This window comes from Helianthus annuus, chromosome 16 (assembly GCF_002127325.2).
Source record: "Helianthus annuus cultivar XRQ/B chromosome 16, HanXRQr2.0-SUNRISE, whole genome shotgun sequence".
NCBI lineage: Eukaryota > Viridiplantae > Streptophyta > Magnoliopsida > Asterales > Asteraceae > Helianthus > Helianthus annuus.
In genome coordinates this window covers 131,740,757-131,764,302 of record NC_035448.2, presented here as the reverse complement: position 1 = coordinate 131,764,302, position 23,546 = coordinate 131,740,757, and the positions used below count along the sequence as shown (strand labels likewise).

General features: G+C 34.7%; 1 protein-coding gene across 2 annotated transcripts; it reads left to right on the top strand.

Annotated features, from left to right (window-relative positions):
- The first annotated feature begins 15,435 nt into the window (after positions 1-15,435).
- LOC110917228 (gibberellin 2-beta-dioxygenase 8) lies at positions 15,436-22,603 on the top strand. 2 transcript variants are annotated; one of them, XM_022161818.2, is made up of 4 exons: positions 15,436-16,219; positions 21,650-21,971; positions 22,062-22,279; positions 22,389-22,603. In XM_022161818.2, exons 1-4 carry the CDS (start codon positions 15,768-15,770, stop codon positions 22,423-22,425), a joined length of 1,029 nt encoding a protein of 342 aa, XP_022017510.1. In that variant the 5' UTR covers positions 15,436-15,767; the 3' UTR covers positions 22,426-22,603. The 2 variants fall into 2 exon arrangements, with proteins under 2 accessions (XP_022017510.1, XP_022017511.1); XM_022161819.2 differs by having other exon boundaries at positions 22,062-22,603.
- The last annotated feature ends 943 nt before the right edge of the window (positions 22,604-23,546 follow it).

Sequence of the window (23,546 nt, the reverse complement as noted above, 5' to 3'; positions counted from 1 at the left end):
TTTCCATTGGTTTCACCAGAGGCAGGATTGATAAAACACTGTTTTTAAAATGGAGAGGGAAGGATTTGATGATTGTCCAGATTTATGTGGATGACATCATTTTTGGAAGCACATGTAATAAAATGTGTGAAGAGTTCAGGCAACTCATGACAGCTGAGTTTGAAATGAGTGCAATGGGTGAACTCCAGTGCTTTCTTGGTCTCCAAGTAAGGCAACTGCAAAATGGTACTTTCATCCATCAAGGCAAATATGCCAAAGAACTTTTAAAGAAATTTGATATGGATGATTGTAAGCCATGTAGTACACCCATTGCAACCAATAAATTGGTCATGTCTGAAGAAAAGGATGATTTGGTTGATCAGACCTTATATAGAATCATGATTGGGTCCTTATTGTACCTAACTGCATCTAGACCAGACATCATGTTTGCAACATGTGTCTGTGCAAGATCCCAATCAGCCCCAAGAAAGTCAAACCTTATTGTTGTAAAAAGGATATTCAAATACCTCAAAGGTGCTCCCACACTTGGTATCTGGTATCCAGCTGATGGTAAAATTGAGCTTTTAGGTTTCTCAGATAGTGACTTTGCTGGATGTGATAAAACAAGGAAGTCCACTTCAGGAGGGTGCCAATTCCTAGGCAATTGCTTAGTGTCCTGGCAAAGCAAAAAGCAAGCAGCTGTTTCCACATCCACTACTGAGGCAAAATATATAGTTGCGGCAAGCTGTACAGCCCAACTGCTCTGGCTTCAAAATCAGTTACTGGATTTTGGTATCACTGCCTTGAAGACACCACTTATGTTGGACAGCCAGGCATCAGAAAATATCATCAAAAATCCAGTTTCCCATTCAACCACCAAACACATCGACATCAGACATCACTTTGTGAGGGATTGCTATGAAAAAGGTTTGATTTCTCTGTATCATGTTCCAACTAAGGATCAGCTGGCAGATGTGCTAACCAAAGCATTAGACACATCCACCTTTGAAAGCTTGATCTCTAGGATTGGCATGCTAAACATGGAATAACAGGCAAAATCCTATTTTTCTATGAATAATAGCATTAAAATGTTTTCAGAAAATCAAAAATCCATCCTTAAAAATAGCTAAAAATGAACTTTTCATTAAAATCCTAAAAGTCTGCCATAACCACTGATGGGTTCAAAAGTCTGTTCTACCTCAAAAGTCTGTCCACTGCTGAAAGTCATACCCTGTTCTCATTTTCTTTTAATAAGCACTGATGTTCAAAATCAGTGTTGTATCCACTGGTGAGCTATCTACTGATAGTTAAAAGCATCCACTGTTCTCCATTATCATTCCAACTACTGTCTTCACCAGTTGTTTTCACAAAATGTACTGCTCAAAAGTATTGTCCTTCATTTCACCAGGGGATGGCATGCGGACAGTACATACTGGTCAGACCTTCTGTAACCGCTGCCACGTCAGCATTCACCTTTCCTCTATAAAACCCCCTTTTCAAAGCCCAAACAGGGTTTCACTGTCGAATTGAATTCTTAAAAATTCTCTTCTCAAAGCAGTTTCCAATCCATTCCATCAAATTTCTTCACAAACTCATTTTCGATCCTCATCTTCAAAATGACAAAATCGAAATCATCCGCAAAATCTTCCAAAGGGGCCTCTCAAAAGACTACCCCCACAGAAATCCCACACAAACCGTCTCATAATCTGCTGGGTCTTCTCACAAAACCCGACAACATCGATACATTTGATTCCATCCTCGATATGATCAACGCGTCAAAGTACAAAACTTTGTTAACCGTTGATGCACCCATTTACCTGCAAACTCAGAGGGAGTTTTGGAAAAATTGTACCCTTGAAAAACAAGGTGAAAATGTCATAGCCATTAACTCCACTCTGCAGAAAAAGGCAGTTCAAATAACACCGCAATCCATATCTGAGGTCTTTCAGCTCGCTGATCAGGAAGGTAAAGATTCTTTCCCTAAAAACGAGTTAAAAATTGACTTCATTGAGAGAGGGTATGCAGACACAATGATGAAGAGGGATACCTTACAAAAAGGTTTCTTCCCTCCTGCAACAAGATTTTTATTCCATACCCTTCTCATGTGTGTTTCAAATAAAACCACCTCTTTTAATGAAATACTAATGAACATTCAAAACTTGGGATATGCTATCTTACAAGAAGAAAATTTTAACTATTCGAAGGTAATTTTCAATGATTTGGTTAAAAATGTTGAAACAAAATCATTCTTACTGTTTCCAAGATTTTTAAGTTATTATTTTGAGAAAAAATTCAGTAAGGATGATATTGCGGTAATAAACCAAGGTGACTCTTTTCAGATAAACAGCTTAACTGCTGAAACATTTACAAGAATGTCAACACCTTGCAAAACACAAGCAGAGGTGCCTGAGCAGACTTTAGCAGCAAACACTGCTCCTCAGGCATCTGCTGCTGAGCCCACTGCTCAAGGTGATCAAGGTAGCAAAACAACTGCCTTGAAACCCACACCTACAATCACCAAAAAGCCAAAGAAAAAGAAAAATCGAAAACCCTCAAAACCTACCAAAAAGGCATCTCTAGAGGATGAGATACCAGAGCAACTGCCCATGACAACGCAAAAGTCAAAACAAACCCCTGCTGCTTCTTCCTCACAGCAGTTGGTACAAATATCTCAACCCATATCTGAAACTCCTCCTGTCTCTTCACAAAAAGAACAGGTTGTACAAATAGGGTCACCACATCATGATGCTCTGGAAGCACTCATTTCCATCATCCACAGCCCAATGCCCGGGGCAATTCCGCTTTCTAAACCTACCTTCACATCCCCAATTCCACCTAATACCAAACTACTGTTGGATGCAATTGATCTGAACCTGGCACAAACCAGTCCTTCTCAATCACCTGTCCATGAGAATATACCTCAACAACAGACTGGGCCTGATGTATCAATCTTTGCTAACCCACCAACACAACCTGAGGAGGTTACACCCCTCAAGTTACAAGTAACTCTTGGTGGTAATCCAAGTGAAGCAGCCACTACAAGTGTTGAACCTACAGGTTTATACTTGGACAGTGGTTACATCAATAAGACTTCCTTGGAGGCAATTCCTTCCATAACACCTCTGTTATCTGCTAGTGAGTTTGTATTAATCACTGGTTCCATCAAAAGATCATCAAGTGTTGAAGGAAGAAGACCCCAGTACCAAGAAAAAGGGGCATCAGTTGTTGATGTTTGGAGTACACTCCCTACCTCAACATCTGATAAAACCACTGCTAGTGGGAAATCAGATGATCCCATTAAATTGGGTGATGGTTTAAAATACCAGGAATTGACGGAAAGAGTTGAAAAACTGGATACATCTGTTGTAGAAATCAAAGAAATGCTGCAACAGTTGTTAACAGTTCAAATGGTACCATCCACTGCTGTTCCACCTCAAAACTGGATCAGAACAGTGGATCCAGAATAAGCAGATGTTTGGTTGCAAGTCTCTCCCCTTGAAAGTGGTTTCAACATCTGCTGACCTCCTATCTGCTGATCATGCAAACCGCTGACCTACAACTGCTGAAAAAGTCAAAGTCTGATTGAAGAACTAAAGCTCTGCTGCTCAATCTACTGCCTTGTTTCAAGCACAGCTGATCATGACAAGTACTGTTGGGTTCACAGCAGTGGAAGGATGCAGCAGCAGTTTATGCTTACTTTATGTATTGAATTGTAACATCAGTAGTTAGCATGGTAGTGTTTGTATAGATCAGAGGTTAGAGTTTGTTAGGAGGTTAGATGTCACTTTCATGGTGACGTCAGCTTAGATGCTCAGTGGTTTGCAAGTGCCTATAAATAGAACAGTACTCTGTACTGTTCTGTTTAGCTCTTTTCACCATCTTCTTCCTGCACGAACAAACACTGAGCTCGGGCTGAGGGGGAGTTTGCGAATCATACATGCATTGTAATCAGAGTTTAAAAATAAATTTAATCATTTGATTCTGTGTTGAAAATGTATGATTGAAAGCATTTCTTCTGTTTGATTGTGAAAAGTTTGCTTCCATTTAAATTCCGCTGCACTACTCTTTCATTTGTTCATCTAAATTCAAATACAAATCACAATCAATCCAAACTCAGATCCTGACAACATCAATTCGCCATCCACTAGGCATAAACAATCAGAACTCCCCCTTTCAACAAACTATTTTCCCATTTAGATTTCAAAACACTTAAGTTTGTTTTAATCAAAATGGTTTTTCTGGAAAATAAGTTTTGTTGATTTTACCATTTGTAGGGACGGGGATGTAGTTCATCATATTTTCTTTCAACCACTTGTATTATGACATCATCAAGTTCAAATTATTGACCTTGACTAATCTCATTGTAAGATTCAACCTCTGTACCACTTGTAAGAAAAAAAAACATAATCAAATACAAAAAATAATGCCGATTCATGTTCCACGCTTACCAACCTGGGAACTCCGGCAAGTCAGGTTTTTTCTATTCAAAGAAAATATCCACCCAAGCCTGACCAGCCTTGGGTGTTACCGAGTCATCAACACTCGGTTTCTTACCTCCCCTCTTCTTCTCATAGAACTCTTTAACCCCTTTGACTTTTCGATCAATCATCTTACCAAAGATATTTCACCTTGGGGTTAAAGGGCTTTTCAACATCAAAAACCTTTTTATCATCATAAAATTGGTTTGATATCTCAACTTTACCAATTTTCTTTTTAAAATTTTCAACCCGAAGTGGTGGAAAATTCTCATCATCCACAGTCGAAACTGATTTTTCACCATTTTCTGCAACATGTGGCTCCTCTGATTTTGTGGAATCAGATTCATCGCCAGAAGATAGCTCCTCCGATTTTGACCTATCAGAATCATCACTAGAGTTATTCCCAGACTTCTTAACAACCCATTTCTGGTTGTCAGATTTAGCTCTCTTGTTGTAAACTTGTTTGAACATTCACCAATTTCAAATTTTGAATTTTTGAATAATTTTGTTCTATCAATTGGTGGTTCAAACTCAACCACTTTCTCTTTGAGTTTAGAAACTCCCTGTTTGGTTTGAATTGCTTACAAACAGTTCACCGCAAGATGTCTAATTCTACCACATTTGAAACAGGTTCGAGTTTTCTTTCTTTGACCAACATTCTTCATCTCTTCTTCCTTCTTTGCAAGGAACTCTCTGTTTGACTGTCTCCAAAATGCTTTCTTTTCTTCTTCTTCTGATGATGTTCCTGAAACAAATGTCATTTTTGAATTAAAATCACGAACATATTTTTCATTTTTCTGTTTTTCTGTTGGAGTAAAACCGAGACCTTTCTTTTTGAAATTACCATGGTTAGGTTTCTTTTGAAAACCAGAACCAGAACCATAACCTTTTTTCTTGTTTTCTTTTTGCTTAACTCTCGAGGTGTATTTTTTAGGTTTATCAGTAAGATTTAAATCTTTTTATTTCAGAAATATTAATTTCTGTAAGTTTGAAAACCTTTTTTATCATCTCAGTTTTGACACCTCTTATTGGAAATTCCTCATCAGAATATAATTTGTCCGAATCATTCAAAGTGTATGCAACTTTAAACGTTTCATCATCCAAATTAGATTTTGATAACAAGAATTCTTTATCATAAACTCTTTTGCCCTATTTTTCATTTTGACCCGGAGTGCTGGACTCGGACTTTGACTCTGACATAGACTCCGACTTTGACTCCTCAGTTTCATCGTTATCTAACACATGATCCACCACTTTCTTCATCAATTGAGATTGTTGATCAGTGTCAGACGATGTAAACGTGACATCAATACTGTCTGGAAAATTGACTGACGACTCCGACTCCCACTGTAAGTTTGTAGCCTTTTTTACTCTTTCAGAATTTGGATTTCTGGGCAAATATCCATTTTCCAGCGGGGGTGGACACTTGTTGTAACTGACACCTTGTTTCTTCCAGAATTTTTCTTGTCAACCTTTTTCTTAATGTCTTTCTTCTTCTCAGTCTTTTTCTCTGGAGTCTTTTCTTCAGAAACTTTTTCAGCATTCTTTTCTTCAATTACTTCATCATCTTCAAATGCCTTCATGCCTTCAACAGTAGGATAGATCATGTCAATGACATAAGAAGTACATGAGTAACTTTTCAACAAACGATTAACCCTTTCTGTTTCAATTCTTTGTAACTCTAGCTTTTGTTCCAGAGCAGCACATTTCTCGATGTAGTTGTTCACAACTTTCTGTTTGATCATGAACGCTCCATGAAGTGTCTTCATTGTTGTAGCCTGCTCTTCACTTGTGTCATTATACATGTTCATTGCTTTGTTCAGAACATCATAAGATTCCTTCAATCTGTTCATGTTGTTAAGCATTTCACTATTTTTCTTTTTCAAAATTACACAAGTTTCACAGTTCTCTTTCATTTCACTAGCATCAGCTTTTTCATCAATTTTGAACTTTGGAACTTCTTTTACTTTTCTTCTCACTACCGGTACTGCTTCATCTTCACTGCTAACCGATGTCTTTACCTTTTTCTTTTTCTTCTTGGCTTTCTCATCTTCACTATCACTTTCTTCCAACATTTTCAAATAATCTCTCATTTGTTTAGCATAGTATTCAGTACAATCTTCATCACTATCTTCTTCAATACGAGCAACAAAAGCTGTGTGAACAGGAGCTTGGTCAGGAATATAATCATCCCAAGTAAAATTCTCCTAGCTAAACCCTTCAGGTAACTTTTCGTCATCTTGATCAATCACACATGCTTTAGCATCAGTTAAAATATATTTATCCCAGTTGAACCCTGTTGATGGCTTCTTCTCTACTTGATTAACCACACATGCTCTTTTTGAAGACTCTTCAATCACATTCCTTCCATGTGCAGTTTGTGCTTGATGTTGATGTTGTTGAGGTGGTTGTTGAGCAACTTGATGGTAAATGGCCTTTCGGTAGTAATCATTGTTGTTGTTAAACGGATTTTGAGCTCCACTTGCCTCACGATTGGTGCACTCCCTCTTGAACTGTCCTTTTTCCCTGCAACGAAAACAAGTGACTTTAGATTTATCAAAACCCAAAGTAGAAACATTAGCCTCACGAAGATCATCTCTTCCAGTAATTTGCTTAAATTTCTCAGCTCTCCTCAACAAGCTAGCCAAACACCATTTTATGTCCATCAGCTCCATCTCTTCAGCATCGATTTGGTCGTAATCCTCCTTAGTAAGCATTGGATTCCCGATTTGACCTGCAACAAAACTACCATAAGATTCTAAAACAGTTCCCAATAAAGACATATGGCTTTTTGCTAACTCCTCAGAATATTCCTGATCATTTTAAATATTCAACACAATGTTGCATTGAAGCTTTTTGCCATTTCTTGTTGTTGAAACATTCGGATCAAATGATGGAAATGATGAGAAACTTGTGTTACTGTTTGATCCTTTTGATGAACTTCCAGATGAATTCTTTGCATTGAATGCAGTTTCAACTTTTGGTGACAAGTTGGTTGTTTTATCATTCAACCCTGCTTTGTAATACAAACTGATGTCTTGTTCACCATCAAACACTTTCATTTTGGAAATTTTTATCTGTTCCATCTCCTGAGCTTCCAATTTTTCAATGAATTTACTCAAAGTTAACGTGTTAAATCCTTTCTTGTTTCTGAGCATCATCAAATATGTTCCCCATGTTTCATGTGGCAATGCATCAGCTAATTTTTCAATCAACTCTTCATTATCTTTGTTGATACTCACCCTTCTCATGTTAACCAACAAATTGCAGTATCTTTCTATAATCTGCTTTGTGCTCTCATTCTTCAAACCTCGAAACAAATCAAACTCTTTCTTTAAAAGCGATTTCTTGTTCTTGATCATTTCCTGACTACCAACAAACTTTGATCTTAATGCTTTCCAGATTGAATAAGAACTTCCGTTATGTTGCAATAAGACCATGATGTCTTCTTTCACAGCTTGTTGTAGTAGACTTAGCATCATTTTCTCATTTTTGTATTTTCTTTTATCATCTGCACTCATATCTTTGATAGCAATTACCTCTTCATCGTCATTCATCGGTCTCACATACTTCGTTTCAACACATTCCCAAGCATCTAAATAGTTAGCTTGTACCCATTTTTCAAACCGTCCTTCCCAACCCTTATACTCCTCAATGTTCATGAGCTTAGGCGGTTTTTGCATAGTCCTTGTTTCGTTTTCTAGCATCGTGTTCTGTGCAATAGTGATCGGGGTAACCGGGGTAGCGAATGCGTTATAAAATTTGTCGTCCATGATTCGTATTTCAAAAATTTCTCAAATACAGTCAGTTCAAGCGGAATATCAATTCTCAAATGGAATCCTCTTTGGAGCGGAATCAACAAGTTCAAACAATATCACTGATTTCGCTTCAATTCACACTACTTTCAAGCGAAATAACCCGTTCGAGCGGAACCACAACAAACTTTCGAGCGGAACCTCAGATTTGAGCGGAATCAACTAATATTTCAAGCGGGATCTCATTTTAAGCGGAATAAGACCCAAATTTCAAGCGGAATAACACGATTTCAAGCGAAATCAACTCGAAATGCTGCTGACGTCATCTTTTACTCGCTGTATTCGAAGCGGAAGAATGAATTGAAACAGTTTTAGATTGAATTTTAAGCTGAAACTTTCAAGGATTCTTTAAAATATGTTTGGGAACACAATATGTGAAAATCAGCCGATTTATCCATGAAAAATTTTGATTTTAGAAAAAGAAGGTCTAGAAATCAGAAAATGCAGCTAAATTGGTATGAACTCTTCTTCCTGAGCTCTGGTACCACTTGTAGGATCGTTTTCGGACCCGAACGAGTCGATCAGAAGAGTTTATCTCAGTTTCAGAGACGGAAACTAAGAAACTGAGTTCAATTCAGCAAGTATTACACTTTAAACTGTCGTTTGATTGATAATAATGACGTTTACAGCGATTCGACCCTTCGGCAGCACTTCGTTGCAAACCGGAATGAACAGTTATATGATTTCGCTTGGGAGCACCTATATATAGGCTCCTGATTCCGCTTGAACATGTACATGTTCAGTTCAAGCGAAATTACAACATAAAGATTCAAGCGAAATCATCACATTACATCTTGAGCGGAATCAGAAACTAGTGATTTCGATTGAACATGGCCTAATGCCATTTCAAGCGGAATCAGCTCTAAAACCCAATATCTTATTTTTCGTGCCCTGATCTAATACATTCTATACAAGACTCGATACAAGACGTAGACGACAGACGGATGCACCAACAATTTATACCATCCAATCAACATATTACATCATAAATTGACAACTATAACCAAACCATCAACAACTAGATATAACTAACCAAAAAACATGTATATGTGCCTATTTCTCCATTTAAAATCACAAACTTTTTGTACCAAAACACGTTATATCATGGTTATACCTAATGATGCACATGTGCATTTTGAATATTGGTAATGTAAAAAGTAGTGTATTACGAATGGTATTGTAAATTAAAGTGCAATTGTCTATTCTTAATAACGTAATACCGAATTTGTCGAAGTAATGATACAGATGCACATGTGCATGGATAACTGTTACTTGAAAAGAAAAGTTTTTTTTTATGGTAACAAAATATAGCGATTTTTTTAAGAAAAATATTAAAAAAAAATTTTTTGAGTGTTTTTTTAATTTTTTTTTAGATTTTATTTTGTCTTCACATTGGTTCTCGCGGTTCTCGCAATAAGGGTGGTTCTCGCATAAACCTTACCCCCTATATATATATATATATATGTAGGGTAAGGTTCATTTGAGAACCACCTTTATTGTGAGAACCATTAGAACCAATTTGAAAACACCTAAAAAAACCTAACCCTCACCTCCAAAAAAAACCTAACACCCCCCCCCCCCACCCAAGCAAAAATGCTAAAAACTAAACCCTCAAAAAACCTAAAAACTCTAAAAAACACACAATTTTTTTAGTGTAAAACTCGCTACTTTTAGTAGCCAAATTTTTTTTAAAAATTTTTTAATATATATATATATATATATATATATATATATATATATATATTAGGTTCATTAGTGAACAACCCCATTGATTGTAAATCAATTGTCAGGATTTGTTTACTCAATTCACAAATATACTAGTGTTCATTCTCGAACCCCACCATATATATATATATATATATATATATATATATATATATATATATATAGGGGAAGGTTCTATAAAGAACACTAAATATTGCGAGAACAAGCAGAACAAAGTGAATCACTTATTTTTTCAATACTAACAACCTAAAAGGTAAATGAAAATGTTATAAATACAAGATTTATTGTTTCTCACACTAGAATTTAAAACAAAATATGAAAAATCTTCAATTTTTAAAAAACCTACACACATGTAGGTTATGTGTAGGCTAAATTACCTACATGTATGTAGACTATGTGTAGGGGAAAATATATGATTTTTTTATGTAGATATAATACACATATGAATGTAAAAAACATAAAGTTTAAGAAATATGAACCTTAAATCCCAAAATTTAGTGATTTAGAGTTGTTCTTTTTGTTCTCGCAATAATTAGTGTTCTGTAATGATCCTTATCCTATATATATATATATATATATATATATATATATATATAGAGAGAGAGAGAGAGAGAGAGAGAGAGAGAGAGAGAGGATGGATCATGAGAAAACTAGTTTAAATGAGAAAACCAAAAAACTAACTAAAAATGCCTAAAAGACATACCAATTTTTTTTACAATTTTTTATAAAAAAATCGCTATTTTTTATGTATGGAAAAAAATTTTCAAATTCTTTTTTTTTGTATTGCACATATGCACTAATACGGATATAATGCACATGTGTAGTACACATATAATGCACATGTGCAGTACAATAATTTTTTTTATATATAAAAAATAGCGATTTTTTTATAAAAAAATGTAAAAAAATTGGTATGTTTTTTAGCTTTTTTTAAGGTTTTTTTAGTAAGTTTTCTAGTTTTCTCATTTAGACGTAGTTTTCTCATGATTCTCTCCCTATATATATATATATATATATATATATATAGGGGAAGGTTCATTTGAGAACAAAATTTAATTGAGAAGAAAAATAACAAAGGGTAAAATTGTAAAATTTTAATTAGTTTTCTTTCATCTCATTTATTACTATTTTTAACTAATTAATTACTCATAAAGACTATCATCCTCTAAACTAATTTTTTTTGCCTACACACATAAAAGTTATCCTAGACATTTCGAAATTTATCCTACACATTTCGAAACTTATCCTACACAACTTGTAATTTATCCTACACACCTAGTAATTTGTCTTACACTCTAATTTTTTTTTATTTTTGAAAAAAATGTATATTTTGAAAATAAGTTACAAATTTAATATAGTTAACCATTAAAGATGAAGATTAGAAATTAGTGTTCTATGTAAGTTTACAAATATACTCTTATATTAAAACTAAATGCAAATATTAAATGAAGTAAAATAAAACATTTCTTATTGGTTGAAACTTTTTTTTTTCTTCTTACTAAAAAATTCTTCGTATTTAAACTCTCCACTATATATATATATATATATATATATGTATATAGGGTTAGGTTCATTAGTGAACAAGACCTTTGATTGTGAACGCTAGTGAATTAATCCTAGCCCTTGATTATCAATATACCAGTGTATACACAAGTGTAAATAAATGGCCAGGATTTCATAGTGAAAATACACTAGTGTATTTTACGATTTGATGATGTAAATCAATTGTCAGGATTTGTTCACTCAGTTCACAAATACACTAGTGTTCACTCTAGAACCTCACCCTATATATATATATATATATATATATATATATATATATATATATATATTTCAAACTGTTTTGGGGATTAATAGTTTGTCGAAATGCCAAAACTTGTAATTGTAACGGGTGGGCTTGTGTTACATCTCTATAGGATCACTGAAAAAAATGGAGGTGGGGTTGGTCTAGGGATCCTAGATCGGACAAGGAATGGTCTGAAATAGGTCTGTCCATGGATTTGCTTTAAAATGTCAATGTGTCGCCTAATGATAAGTAGGTGTGGTGGAATAACTTTAGGGCCAGCTTTTTGGCTAGAAGTATTCGGTTGAAGTTATGTGCTTCAAGTGTTGCAGAGGTTGAGTAGGATGTCTTTAAATGGAATAGTTGGACGCCTCCTAAATCTAATTATCTTGCATGGAAGGTGGTTTCGGGAAGTTTGGCTACCAAGACAGCCTTTGCTAATTGGCGCGCGCGTGCGCGGGGGGGGGGGGGGGGGGGGCGACATCTTGTTATATTGTCGGTGTGCCTTTCGAGACAAAGTCTCTAACCATCTGTTCGTCAGTTGTATGGTTACTAGGTGTGTTTGATGGCATTTGCATGTGTGGTTGAAGATAAGCATACCCTCGGAATCTCAATCTCCTACGCATAGGATGTGGCTTTTTAATGATCAGTCGAGTTCTAAAGTCGAGACAAAAGTCGTCAATGTAGCGGTGATGGCCATGATATGAGATTGTGGCTTAGTAGGAATGACAGGATTTTCAAAGGGAGGGGGATTTTGTACCAGATAAGGTGGAGTTCATCAAAGAGGATTTTTTTTGTTTGGCTTAGAAACAAATCAAAGTTTGATTCCTTGTTTGGTAGAATTTGTTAAATTTTGGCATTGCTGTGTTCTTGTATTGGTGGTTATGCAAGGGTAAAGCCAATAACAAAATCATTAAAAAAATATAACTATCTATACAGTAATTAATAATTTATTATCATATTATATATATATATATGTGTGTTATAATTTTTGTATTTATTAATAATACATTATTAGTGTTTCTCTCTCCTTTTTATACTTTAATTTTCTTTATTTATCTATACTATAATTTGTAACATTTCTATGCTTATTGGTGTTGTAGGTTGTGCTTTGTTGGTGTTTTACGCAACCATGGGTTGTACCTTATGTTTAATGATTTAAACCCTAACCAAAACCATTTTACTTTTTTCTATACAATCTACTACTATAATCTTTCTCTCTCTAGAAACTTGCACCACACCTTTTCTTTTCTCTCTCTCTATCATCTGATATACTTTTACGGTTGAAATCCGGTTCTGTTTTCAGCGATGCTTCGTGACGACGTCATGAGGTTGATTTTATGGTTGGATCATTAGATCTGACGGAGTTGAACGAGGTGGTTGATGGTTGTTCTCTCTATCTACCATCTACTACTCTGTTACGCTTCTTATCCGGTTCTGTTTCTGGAGATGCTTCATGACGACGTCATGAGTTGATTGTTTTATTTTATGGTTAGATCGTTAGCTCTGACAAAGTTGAACCGGGTGGTTTGTGATTTTGTCGCCGGATATTTATACACTACCGGTTTGGAACATATGTAGGCTTATGGGTATTGTAAGTTGTGCTTTGTTAGTTTTTGTTGCAAGAAGCTATGGTGCCTTTTGTTTGATGAGTTGTGGGTTAGTTGGTGATTTTGTCATCACCATCGCCGATATTATTTTTGTATAGACGTTGTTGTCAGTTTGTTCTTTCTTTTTTGAAGGTTTCTTATTTCCATCGATGATGGTGCCCCGCTTCTTGGTGTTGCAACTCCGGTTGTAGCCGAGGCGGCACTGAGCCGTGAAGACGATGACGATCTCTTAGATCCGAGTTTGTTGGTTTAGTTATTTGTTTTTTTGTTGATGTTGGTGGCTGTTTTTCATCATACTTTGGCGATGATGATTTATTGTAAAATGTCTAAGGAAGTGGGTCATGGTTGAAATTTGCCACATCTTAGCGTGGCATTTTCGGGTGGAAGTTGAACAGATATTTTGATTTCTACCGAGAAGTAGCCAGCCATGCCAGTTTAAGTCATCTTTGTTTTCATACACTTACTGATCTAAGCCTCATTGTTCTTACATTTTATTTCAAAATGCATGTTGTCTGATTTTTTAGTGTCGGTGTTTCTTAGTTGTGGTGGTGATCTTTAGACCATGCGTAATGGGGCGTTTTTTTAAATTTTTTTGCCCGAAAACGCCCTATAACGCCCCACCCCCCATTACATGGGGCGTTATAAGGCAAAATTTTTGAAAAATAAAAGGTGCCGGCGTTTTGAAGAAAACGCCCAAAACTCTTGCATGGGCTGACATGTACATGGGCTAGACCAATAGAAAGGGACCAAGTGGGGCTGACATTTGATTTCCTTTTTTTTTTTTTTTATGATTGAATGGGCATTATGGGGCATTATACCCACTACACCACTTTTGCTATAATGCCCCCTTGCTGACTAGGACGCCACGTGTCGTATAATGCCCCATGATGGGGGCATTATAAGGTTCTACCACTACACATGGTCTTAGAAACATAAAATAATTACAAGTTTTTATTATGTGAATGTGGTATTGTAAAAGGAAAGAAGCAAATAATGATTGTTTTTGAAAAGTGAAATTTAACATGTGACTATTAGACCATGTTCCACAACCCGATGTAGCTTTCTTCTACAAATGTAAAGTGTGAACAAAGCAGACTAAAATCATTAGTTATATCCTAAATTGAATATTTTTACATGAAAATATGGTACTAACAATTTAAGATTCTCTTCTACATTATGCCAAACTGTATCTCCGATACAATGTGGAAAATAAGCCGAGTTTCAAACTAAAATAAACGCGCCTTAGACATGTTACGTTACAATTTAACGATAATTGCTACCGAATCCGTCGCGCGATGGGGCTGTTTCTTAGTTACATAGTATTATGGTTAGTTTTATTTGCTCTTTTTATTATTTGTTATTATAATTAGTTTCGATGCTACTTTCTTTTTCGCATGTAACTTGACTTTATTCAAATGAGTCAAAGATAGTCGGGTTTTTTTTTTCGTGAGGAACCAAACTGGTACCGTCTGAACAACATATTCGGTTCTAGTTATGGTTTTTATGATATAGTGGTATAACATTTGTTGAAAATGGATTTGTATTTGCAATAGAGTTTTTTTGGTACATTAACCTATAGCGAGTGTCGGTATGGTAACGGTACTGTAACGAATCGAACTGGTACAGGCCAAACAACATTGGTATCAATACTGACATTCGTTTTTATGGTTTTTGATCGATATAAAACGCGTGTCGATATATATCTTCTGTGGCGTATGTTGCGGAATGAGTAGTCTACTAGTTATTAAATAACCTAAAAGGTTATAAGGTTAAAGCCGTGTACTGTCAAAAGTATATCTTTAAATATCTTTTTAATGAAAATTAAAAGAAGCATGAGAAAAAATCCATTATATTATATTATACTAAACATGAACAATAAATTTAATAAATTAATAACTGACAAAACTACCAAATGTACAATGAACTTGTGACTTTCTTAAACAGCATAAAAAAGAAAAAGAAAAATAAATTATGTCAACTTTTAATAAATGAAAATCATAAAAAGAAAAAAAAAAAGTGTATAAATACCTTGTCTTTCATCCTTGGTCGGCACCACCCATTTTAAATACATCCCTCTATGTGTGTGTCATGCTCATTATAATAACATCAACAGCATATGACATGCATCAACTTTGTCTCCAATGTCTTTCAAACCAATTTTTATGAAAATTGACAACAAACCAATAACGTTTTCATCGACGACGAAACAACAAGAAACATTTACAAACAAAGTTTTCCTGTCCTTCACCTTCCTTCTTCCTTAACCCTTTCAACATTTCTTCAAATTCATACTCCTTGTCACTAGGGTTTTGTTGTTAACCGGTTAAAAAAACGATCTTGATCCTCTTTAACCCTACAAGAATACCTGAAACTAGCCATGATGGAAGAATCAGACCCACCATTTATGGAGTTCTACAAGAACTTGTTCGATGATCATGACCGATCAAAGAAGAACCATAATGGTGTTTCCGATGATGTAGAGGAATGGGAGCTACCGATGATCGATCTCGGGCGGTTGGATCGAGGAGGGTGGGAGATTGCTGATTGTAAAAGAGAGATAGCTGAGGCCTCAAGAAAATGGGGCTTCTTTCAAGTCATAAATCATGGTGTTTCGGCTGATATTTTGGAGAAGATGAGGTGTGAACAGATAAAGGCGTTCAAGAAGACTTATCATGAAAAGAGTAGTAACCACCGTGATTTGAATTTTCCGGTGGGTAGTTACCGGTGGGGGACTCCTTCTGCCACTTGTTTGAAGCAGCTTGCGTGGTCAGAAGCTTTCCATGTACCATTGACTGATATTTCCAACATGGGTGGTGTCACTAGTCTCAGGTATGTACCCTAGTGCCATTTATTTTCTATGATGCTCGATTTAATATTATACACATACATATACATACACATATCACATACATATAACATTTTAAGCCGGTTTTACCTTACCGCATTGTCGTGCTTTTGGACGAGTGTTAACAGGCTTCGGCCCTAAGTGAGGGTTTTCCCTGGGTCGGAGGCAAGTGTATCACGATGTTGTGAATTTCGCCAATAGACCATTTGAAGGATTCGTCGACTATTAAAAAAAAAAAAAAACACATACGTACAATATACATTTAATGTAATATCGTTATGAACAACCTCTATATGTTTGGGACTATGTCATCCGTTCGAGACCCTACTTAATGAGTGAGATTTTACTGCATACGTTTATATTATTTATTTTTTTTATACATATAACAATAGTCACATGTGAGATAAAATGGATTGTTAATTAGTTTTAAATATATAGTAAAAGACTTGACAAGGAAGGAGTACTTGTCGATGGTGATTGAGAGTTATCTTCCGATATGATATTACTTTAAAGAAATTTGTAGCATTTTATGTCAAAATCAGGGTGGGGGTTCGTGAACGGAATCTTATTAATTAACATTGACTACCAGTAGTAGTATTGGAAATTTAATGCGCATGATATGAAACAATTCTCTTTCACATATAAAAGTTCCTAAAATGGAAGATGATATATAGTCGGCAAGATGATGCAACGTTTGAGATCCATTTATACATCACATTTAACCGCCTAGTTAGGCATTTGTGTGTGTGTATATAATATAAAATATAAATTAAACTTTAATCATAGACTTAATAAGGACTACTAAACCATCGGGTGTCAGCCCAGTGGCCACCGACACCCACTTTAAACCGGCTCGACGATCCATAGAGGTCACGGGTTCGAAACCTGGTAACCTCAAGCTCTTCAGTTCCGCTCGAGTTGGCAGGGTTTTCACCACCAGGCAGCGTTGACAGGTCGCTAGCTTGGGAAGTGAGATCACTTTCGCGGTCGAGGGTACCGTGCATCTACCCTTTTAACAAGGACTACTTCATATAATCCGATTAAATCATAAAATTCGTAATTGGAAAGCATTTAAAGAAGTCAAATTCTTAAGGATGGAGAGTATATATCAAAATTCACCAAAATGCGGCATTTTTTTTTTAAACTCTCCAAATTGAAGATATCCACCAAAAACTACCAAGACTCACCAAACTATGTTTGTGTGTTTGAGTGATAGGATTTAGTATGAACTTTGGGACAAACCCCCCAATATTCTTGAAGTTTGAAATCCGTCAAAAATTAGAGGGTGCGGTGTTCCCATGCAGCCCAGAGCATCCCATTTTCTTCCTAATTAAGCTCCCTCTATACCCTAATTTCCTTTTCATGACTTGTTCGTATTAGTTGAAAATACTTTTTTTTTTTTTTTGAATATACGTTAATGTGAATTGATTTCCAACTCTAATATGAAATTTTGATTACTTTTTGTGATTAATATAATTTCTTTCGCTATTATATAAAAAACAACAATAAAATCTAAATCATTATTTTGTTGGTTAGTTATTAGAATTCTTAATGTATTAGCCTTCTTATGTACACAAATGTAAGTAATGAAAAAAAATAAACAAATAAACTAAATTTTATAAAATTAATTCTGTATGGTTTATCTATAGATGTTTAGTTTATATTAGATATACATATATACCTATTAGGTTATATATGTGTGCGCGACCGTGTGCGCAAATTGAATTAACGTGGTAGGCTTACAAATGTGTTAACACTAGCGTAGTTTGTATTACTCTACAGTTTTTTAAAAGAGTAATTCTTATTATTCTAGTTATTTGTAGTTATTGTAGGCGAATTGCCTTTAAAAAATTGTTATAGTAAGACTAATTTCATTAGATCTCATCCCTCTATGCGTGTACATATAAAAAAGAACAAATACCAATTTGCTATTTAATTTTTTGAATTTTACAAGAAACAATAATCATTACATTACTTATACAATTTTTTTTTAAATTTCTCTGATTAGAAAGTGATCGTTTCATTTTGGGTTTATTTTCCGAATATATGTATATTTTTTTGAACTTATTTTTTTATGTACTGTGTAGTGACTAATTTAAATTTAAAATAATAGAGTTTAACAAAAATAAGTTTCATTCTCCCTTGAAGCATGTAAGAGAAACCCCCTACGTATCTAAATAAGCATATAGGTCAATAAATCACTACATGTTTGACCCATACGTATACGTCTCACATATTTATACCCATTAAAGGTTTTTATATGTGACCCATACGTATTTTGTTGAGCAAGTAAAGTATTAATTTCGTGATTACTTAGCATAATTAATATTCCCTACTTACATCAACATAATTATTTACGTATCTATGCGAGGACGGAAATTAAAATTTGCAAAACCCGATTTAATAACAGATGTATGATGTGTGTGTATACACATATAAGGGTGTGGTTCAAGAAAGAACCCATATAGCCATGAGAAAATCTAGAGAACCATTAACAATCAATAAATTTAATTTTATTTTTTTATTAAAACTTTAGTATTGCAAAAAAAATATATGTCGCTCATAAAAAACCATTGAGGCATCATATGTTTCTGTTACATCGATATTAAAATGTGATTAATCCATATCATTAAAATATTGTCACTCATGATAGACACTTTTATATTGTAATTGCATTGAAGGCACCACCTTCGTAATATTGTTGCAGTGATAAATCATTTCTTCATCGATGGTTATTACTCTACTTTTATCGTTCAGTTTAAAATAATAAAGACCCGTCTAAAAACTTTATAAATAAGTACATGTGACCACTCACATTTTCCATTTATACCTATTTTTTTATCATACACTAGCTTCATTTCACCCAAAAGGTAATTATCAATATTTTTTATAATGTTTAATATATATGTGTATGTCATATACATGAAAGTGGTAGTGTATGTTACTATCAAGAATCAAAGTTGAGTTAAAAAAAAGGTTTTTGTGATGTGATGTATTTAGCATTTAATTATTTGGATTAGACCTGACTCTTGAGCTTAACCGCAATGGAGTACACTTGTATTATCTAAAATTGCACATTACCTGTCATTATCAATTCCTAACATGAAAAGCCACAAGAACAATTGGGATTAAATCAATGACAGAGACCAAGTACATATACATCTATAATCCACTTTAATACACATATGGTGTTAAAAACCCTTAAAATTTTCAAATATATATATAGAGTAACACGCGGTATGCGGCATGATGAATTGACTAATGAAAGAATTTCTACATATTTTCCAGTAAACAGTTTATCAAGTCAAAAGCATATTTTTATAGGTTTTATAGAACTATCTTGAAGGTCGCCAAAGCCTAGTGACCGATCATGTTAAGTGTTCTTTTGGGTTCACCATATATTCTAAATGCCAAACTTCATGTAATGTGAACGTATGGTTAATTTCACCATAGTGGCTTGGTGGTTTTTGTGAGGTTTTCTCTAGTTGAACGTCATGTCACTCTTTATTCTCTATGCTAGCGTTGACCGTGTTGTAATGAACGACCGTTTAGCCTTAGTGGGACCGAGCTTCCAATGGAAAAGTACAATGAGTTAATGTAGATAATTTGCCGTTAATAAAAAATTCACCATAGTGTTTCTATTTTATTTTATTGAAAAGTAAAAAATTCTTTGTATACCTAGAAGGCTTTTTTTTTTTCTAGTCCTTTAGATCAGCATATATTGGCAGGTCTTGAAAGAATGAATTGGGGGGGGGGGGGGGGGAGAACTTTTCATCTATTACGTACAGAAGATATAGATATACTACGCCATTTAGATCCGGCTCAAAGTAAAGCTTATACATAAGTAATGTTCTTAATTATCTTTTTTTAACGTGACACACTCAACCTATTAAAATCTATTTCTAAAATATACGTATTGCTCACATTATGGGACTTCAACCCACGCCACTTTAATAGAGATAAACCCATGGTGCCACTAGAGAAGAGAACATCGGTTGTTCTTAATTATTTTACATAGGAAGTGGGTTTGAACCTAGGATATTGTTTCTCCCCACCTATGGTAATCCATGTGCTGACTAATCAGTGGATGGCCCCTTGCCTTGCTCTAACTAATGGCATGATCTCTAACTGAGCTGGACTGTTTCTTTCCATCATTGAATTGGGCTAAGACTGGAATCATGCCATGTGTGCCATTCACATCCACACTAAACCTAATTCTGATTCCACTTTGTTACTACAAGTACTTTGCTAGATGTAAAGAATTAAAGATGATATAAGCCAACTTAGGGTTTCACTGTTAAACCAATTATGATGATACACAGATTAGATCATATCTTATGTAGGATCCAGATTTGCACCCAACATTAAATTTTTGGATTCTTCTTGGTCAATATTGGTTCTAGATTCATGTGGTCCAAATGAATCATAACCAACAATATTTGTAGATAATATAATGTTTCTTTTTGTGTACAATGTGTGATTATTGCTTACCTGCCCTTGTATTAAACATTCATGTGACCATTGGACTTGTCACTTGTGGGTGTAATCTATCGTGACAAATGTCATAGAAAGCTTACACATTAAGGAGATGTACTAGCATGTGTAGTTGGCAAAGAACCAACATCCATCCTAGCCATAAACTTTTTATCCATACCCTTATCTCTTCTTCTAGTAGTACAACCACATTCAGTAATTGCTTGTACGTTTTTCTGTGGATACTTACATGCATGCATACATGGTCATCCATTGGTTGTCCCCAGAATCTACTTCAGAAAACATTATGCATGTGGTATGAGCTGGAGTTACTGACCTCAGTACACTGTTGCCTTAATTTGTTAGGAATCATGGTCACAAATATATGTGTGGTGTTGTGTAAAGTTAAGAAGGAGAAAAGCAGATTAGGCATGGCCAGTTTTTATGATTTTTGATATTTTAGTTCTGAATTATAAAATTTTACCTTATTGTGGTTGAAGATTAAGAGTGTGTTCATAGGCTTTTTTTTAAAACTTTGTACATCTAGGAGGTCGGTTCGCTGGCATGGGTAGCAAACTCATGCGAGTCGAATGAAGTTCAACTTAACTTGTATTGTATGGCAAACAAACTTGACTTGAGTTCGTTGGTCAAACGAGTGAATTACATCCTTCATTCGATATAGATCGACTAGAGTTACTATTGGATTTAGTTTAAGATAGCTTGTTAGGCTAGCGAACTTTAAAAAATAAAAAACATAGTCAGATTCCCTTGAGTTCGCTACCCATAGTAGAAAATAGCCTAGATATACAAGAACTTTCAGAGAAATGACTAGAAACACTTATCCAAACCACTTATTAAAAAAAAGAATTTTTAAAGATTAGATGCATGGAAATATAATTACACTCCAGAAACTAATTCACTTTACTTGTATTTACGTTCAGAACAACAATGGAACAGTTTGCAACCACGGTCTCTGAGCTAGCAGAAATGTTGGCAGAGATTTTGGCTGAGGAGCTTGGACACAAGTCTAATTTTTTCAAGGAGAATTGCTTGCCTAGTACTTGCTACCTTCGTATGAATCGCTATCCACCGTGCCCGGTTTCTCCACATGTTTGTGGATTGATGCCACACACTGACAGTGATTTTCTCACCATATTACATCAAGATCAAATTGGAGGATTACAATTAGTGAAAGATGGAAAATGGATTGCTGTTAAACCTAATAAAGAAGCTCTAATCATCAATATAGGGGATCTTTTTCAGGTTTGGTTCTGTTAACTACTAACTTTTTCGATCAAACATCGTTTAGGTTTCATTCTTCAATATGTTCTTGTGTTCTATAATCTATTTCAGGCTTGGAGCAATGATGTTTATAAGAGTGTTGAGCATCGAGTCGTCGCTAATAGACAAACCGAGAGGTTTTCGACTGCATTTTTCTTCTGTCCGTCATATGATACAGTAATACAAAGTTGTGCTGAGAAGTCCATTTATAGGAGATTCAGCTTCAAAGAATTCAGACAGCAGGTTCAAGATGATGTCAAGAAACATGGTTACAAAATAGGGCTTCCCAGGTTTATTTTATGAAGCAAATAGACCTCATTTATTTCTTCCAGTAATTATATTAACTAGCTTGGAATATATCCCCTTATTTTTTAAAAATATTCCCTTTTTATTTTGAAGTTCTTTTTCAGTACTCGGGCTAGACATCATTACTTAAAGCTCGAAATCATAGGTTTTCGTATAGTCATCGGATAACAAGAGCAGTTGGAAGCATTTGCAACTTTCTATCCGTTTAATTAGTGAAAAACCATTATGTTTATGTAATTACATTATATCATATGGATATGCTTGTATATTGTTTTTGTATAAGATCAAGTACCATATGTGTATCGCTTGACAAAGTAGTCCCTAGCTAGCTTCTTAATTATGACATAATATGAGGACTATGAGTGTTGTGCTCTTAGATGATATACAGAAGCCCAAAAAACGGTCTCAAAATTAGCGATTATCATGACCAAATTCAAATTGGTTGTAAGAATAGCAACCAAAGCAAATTCAACTGCAAAGGATCACTAATGCGCAACCATTTAATGGGTGTAAACGGGTGAGTCATTGCAACCCATTGTTAATTGTTATGACGTACTTAGGAATTTTTTTCATGAGGGTAAGAATAAGGACGGCTCAAATTTTTTATGCCATATCATATCCTAAAATCGGGTCGTCATCGTAAAAATATAAAACCCTTAAGTTCTTAACATATGGAAATACGATGACTAACACGTTTTGTACACGGACCCTAATATGCACAAAATCACACACAGTAGAAAACTCTTCTTAGAATACTTGTATACATTGCTCTTCTTATCAAAACAATAAATTAATGGAGTATCTAAAATCACATATTATTATATGGGGGTACATATTTGCACACCAAAATACCTGTTTGCACCTCAAAACCAAACTTTATATACACCGTGTATAGGTCTATATGCAGCATATAACCACCTTTTTCAATTTCCAAGAGAATCTTTGATATGATGTGGGAATTTAACCCTTTATATACGACGCGTATAGGCCTATACGCAACGTATATAAATTGTGGTTTTTTTAAGAAATATTGTTATACATTATTTATCGTTTTAGCAAACTTTTATAATAAGTAATTTTTAAAAATAAATAAATATATATGTACTTAAGTATCATACCATAAGTTGAAATAAATATGTTTAACTAACCAAGCTAAACAATTTAGTGTTTTAATAGGAAGAATGGAGTTGGTGACTAAACAAATCAACCAATAGAATTGTAGGTACTAAAGGTGTGCATGTAAGAAAGTTA

Bases quoted from the DNA above. Each gene is read 5' to 3' on its own strand.
- LOC110917228 (XM_022161818.2), top strand. From the start codon at position 15,768: ATGATGGAAGAATCAGACCCACCATTTATGGAGTTCTACAAGAACTTG. The intron at 16,220-21,649 runs GTATGTACCCTA...ATTTACGTTCAG, and splicing joins GGTGGTGTCACTAGTCTCAG to AACAACAATGGAACAGTTTG. The intron at 21,972-22,061 runs GTTTGGTTCTGT...AATCTATTTCAG, and splicing joins ATATAGGGGATCTTTTTCAG to GCTTGGAGCAATGATGTTTA.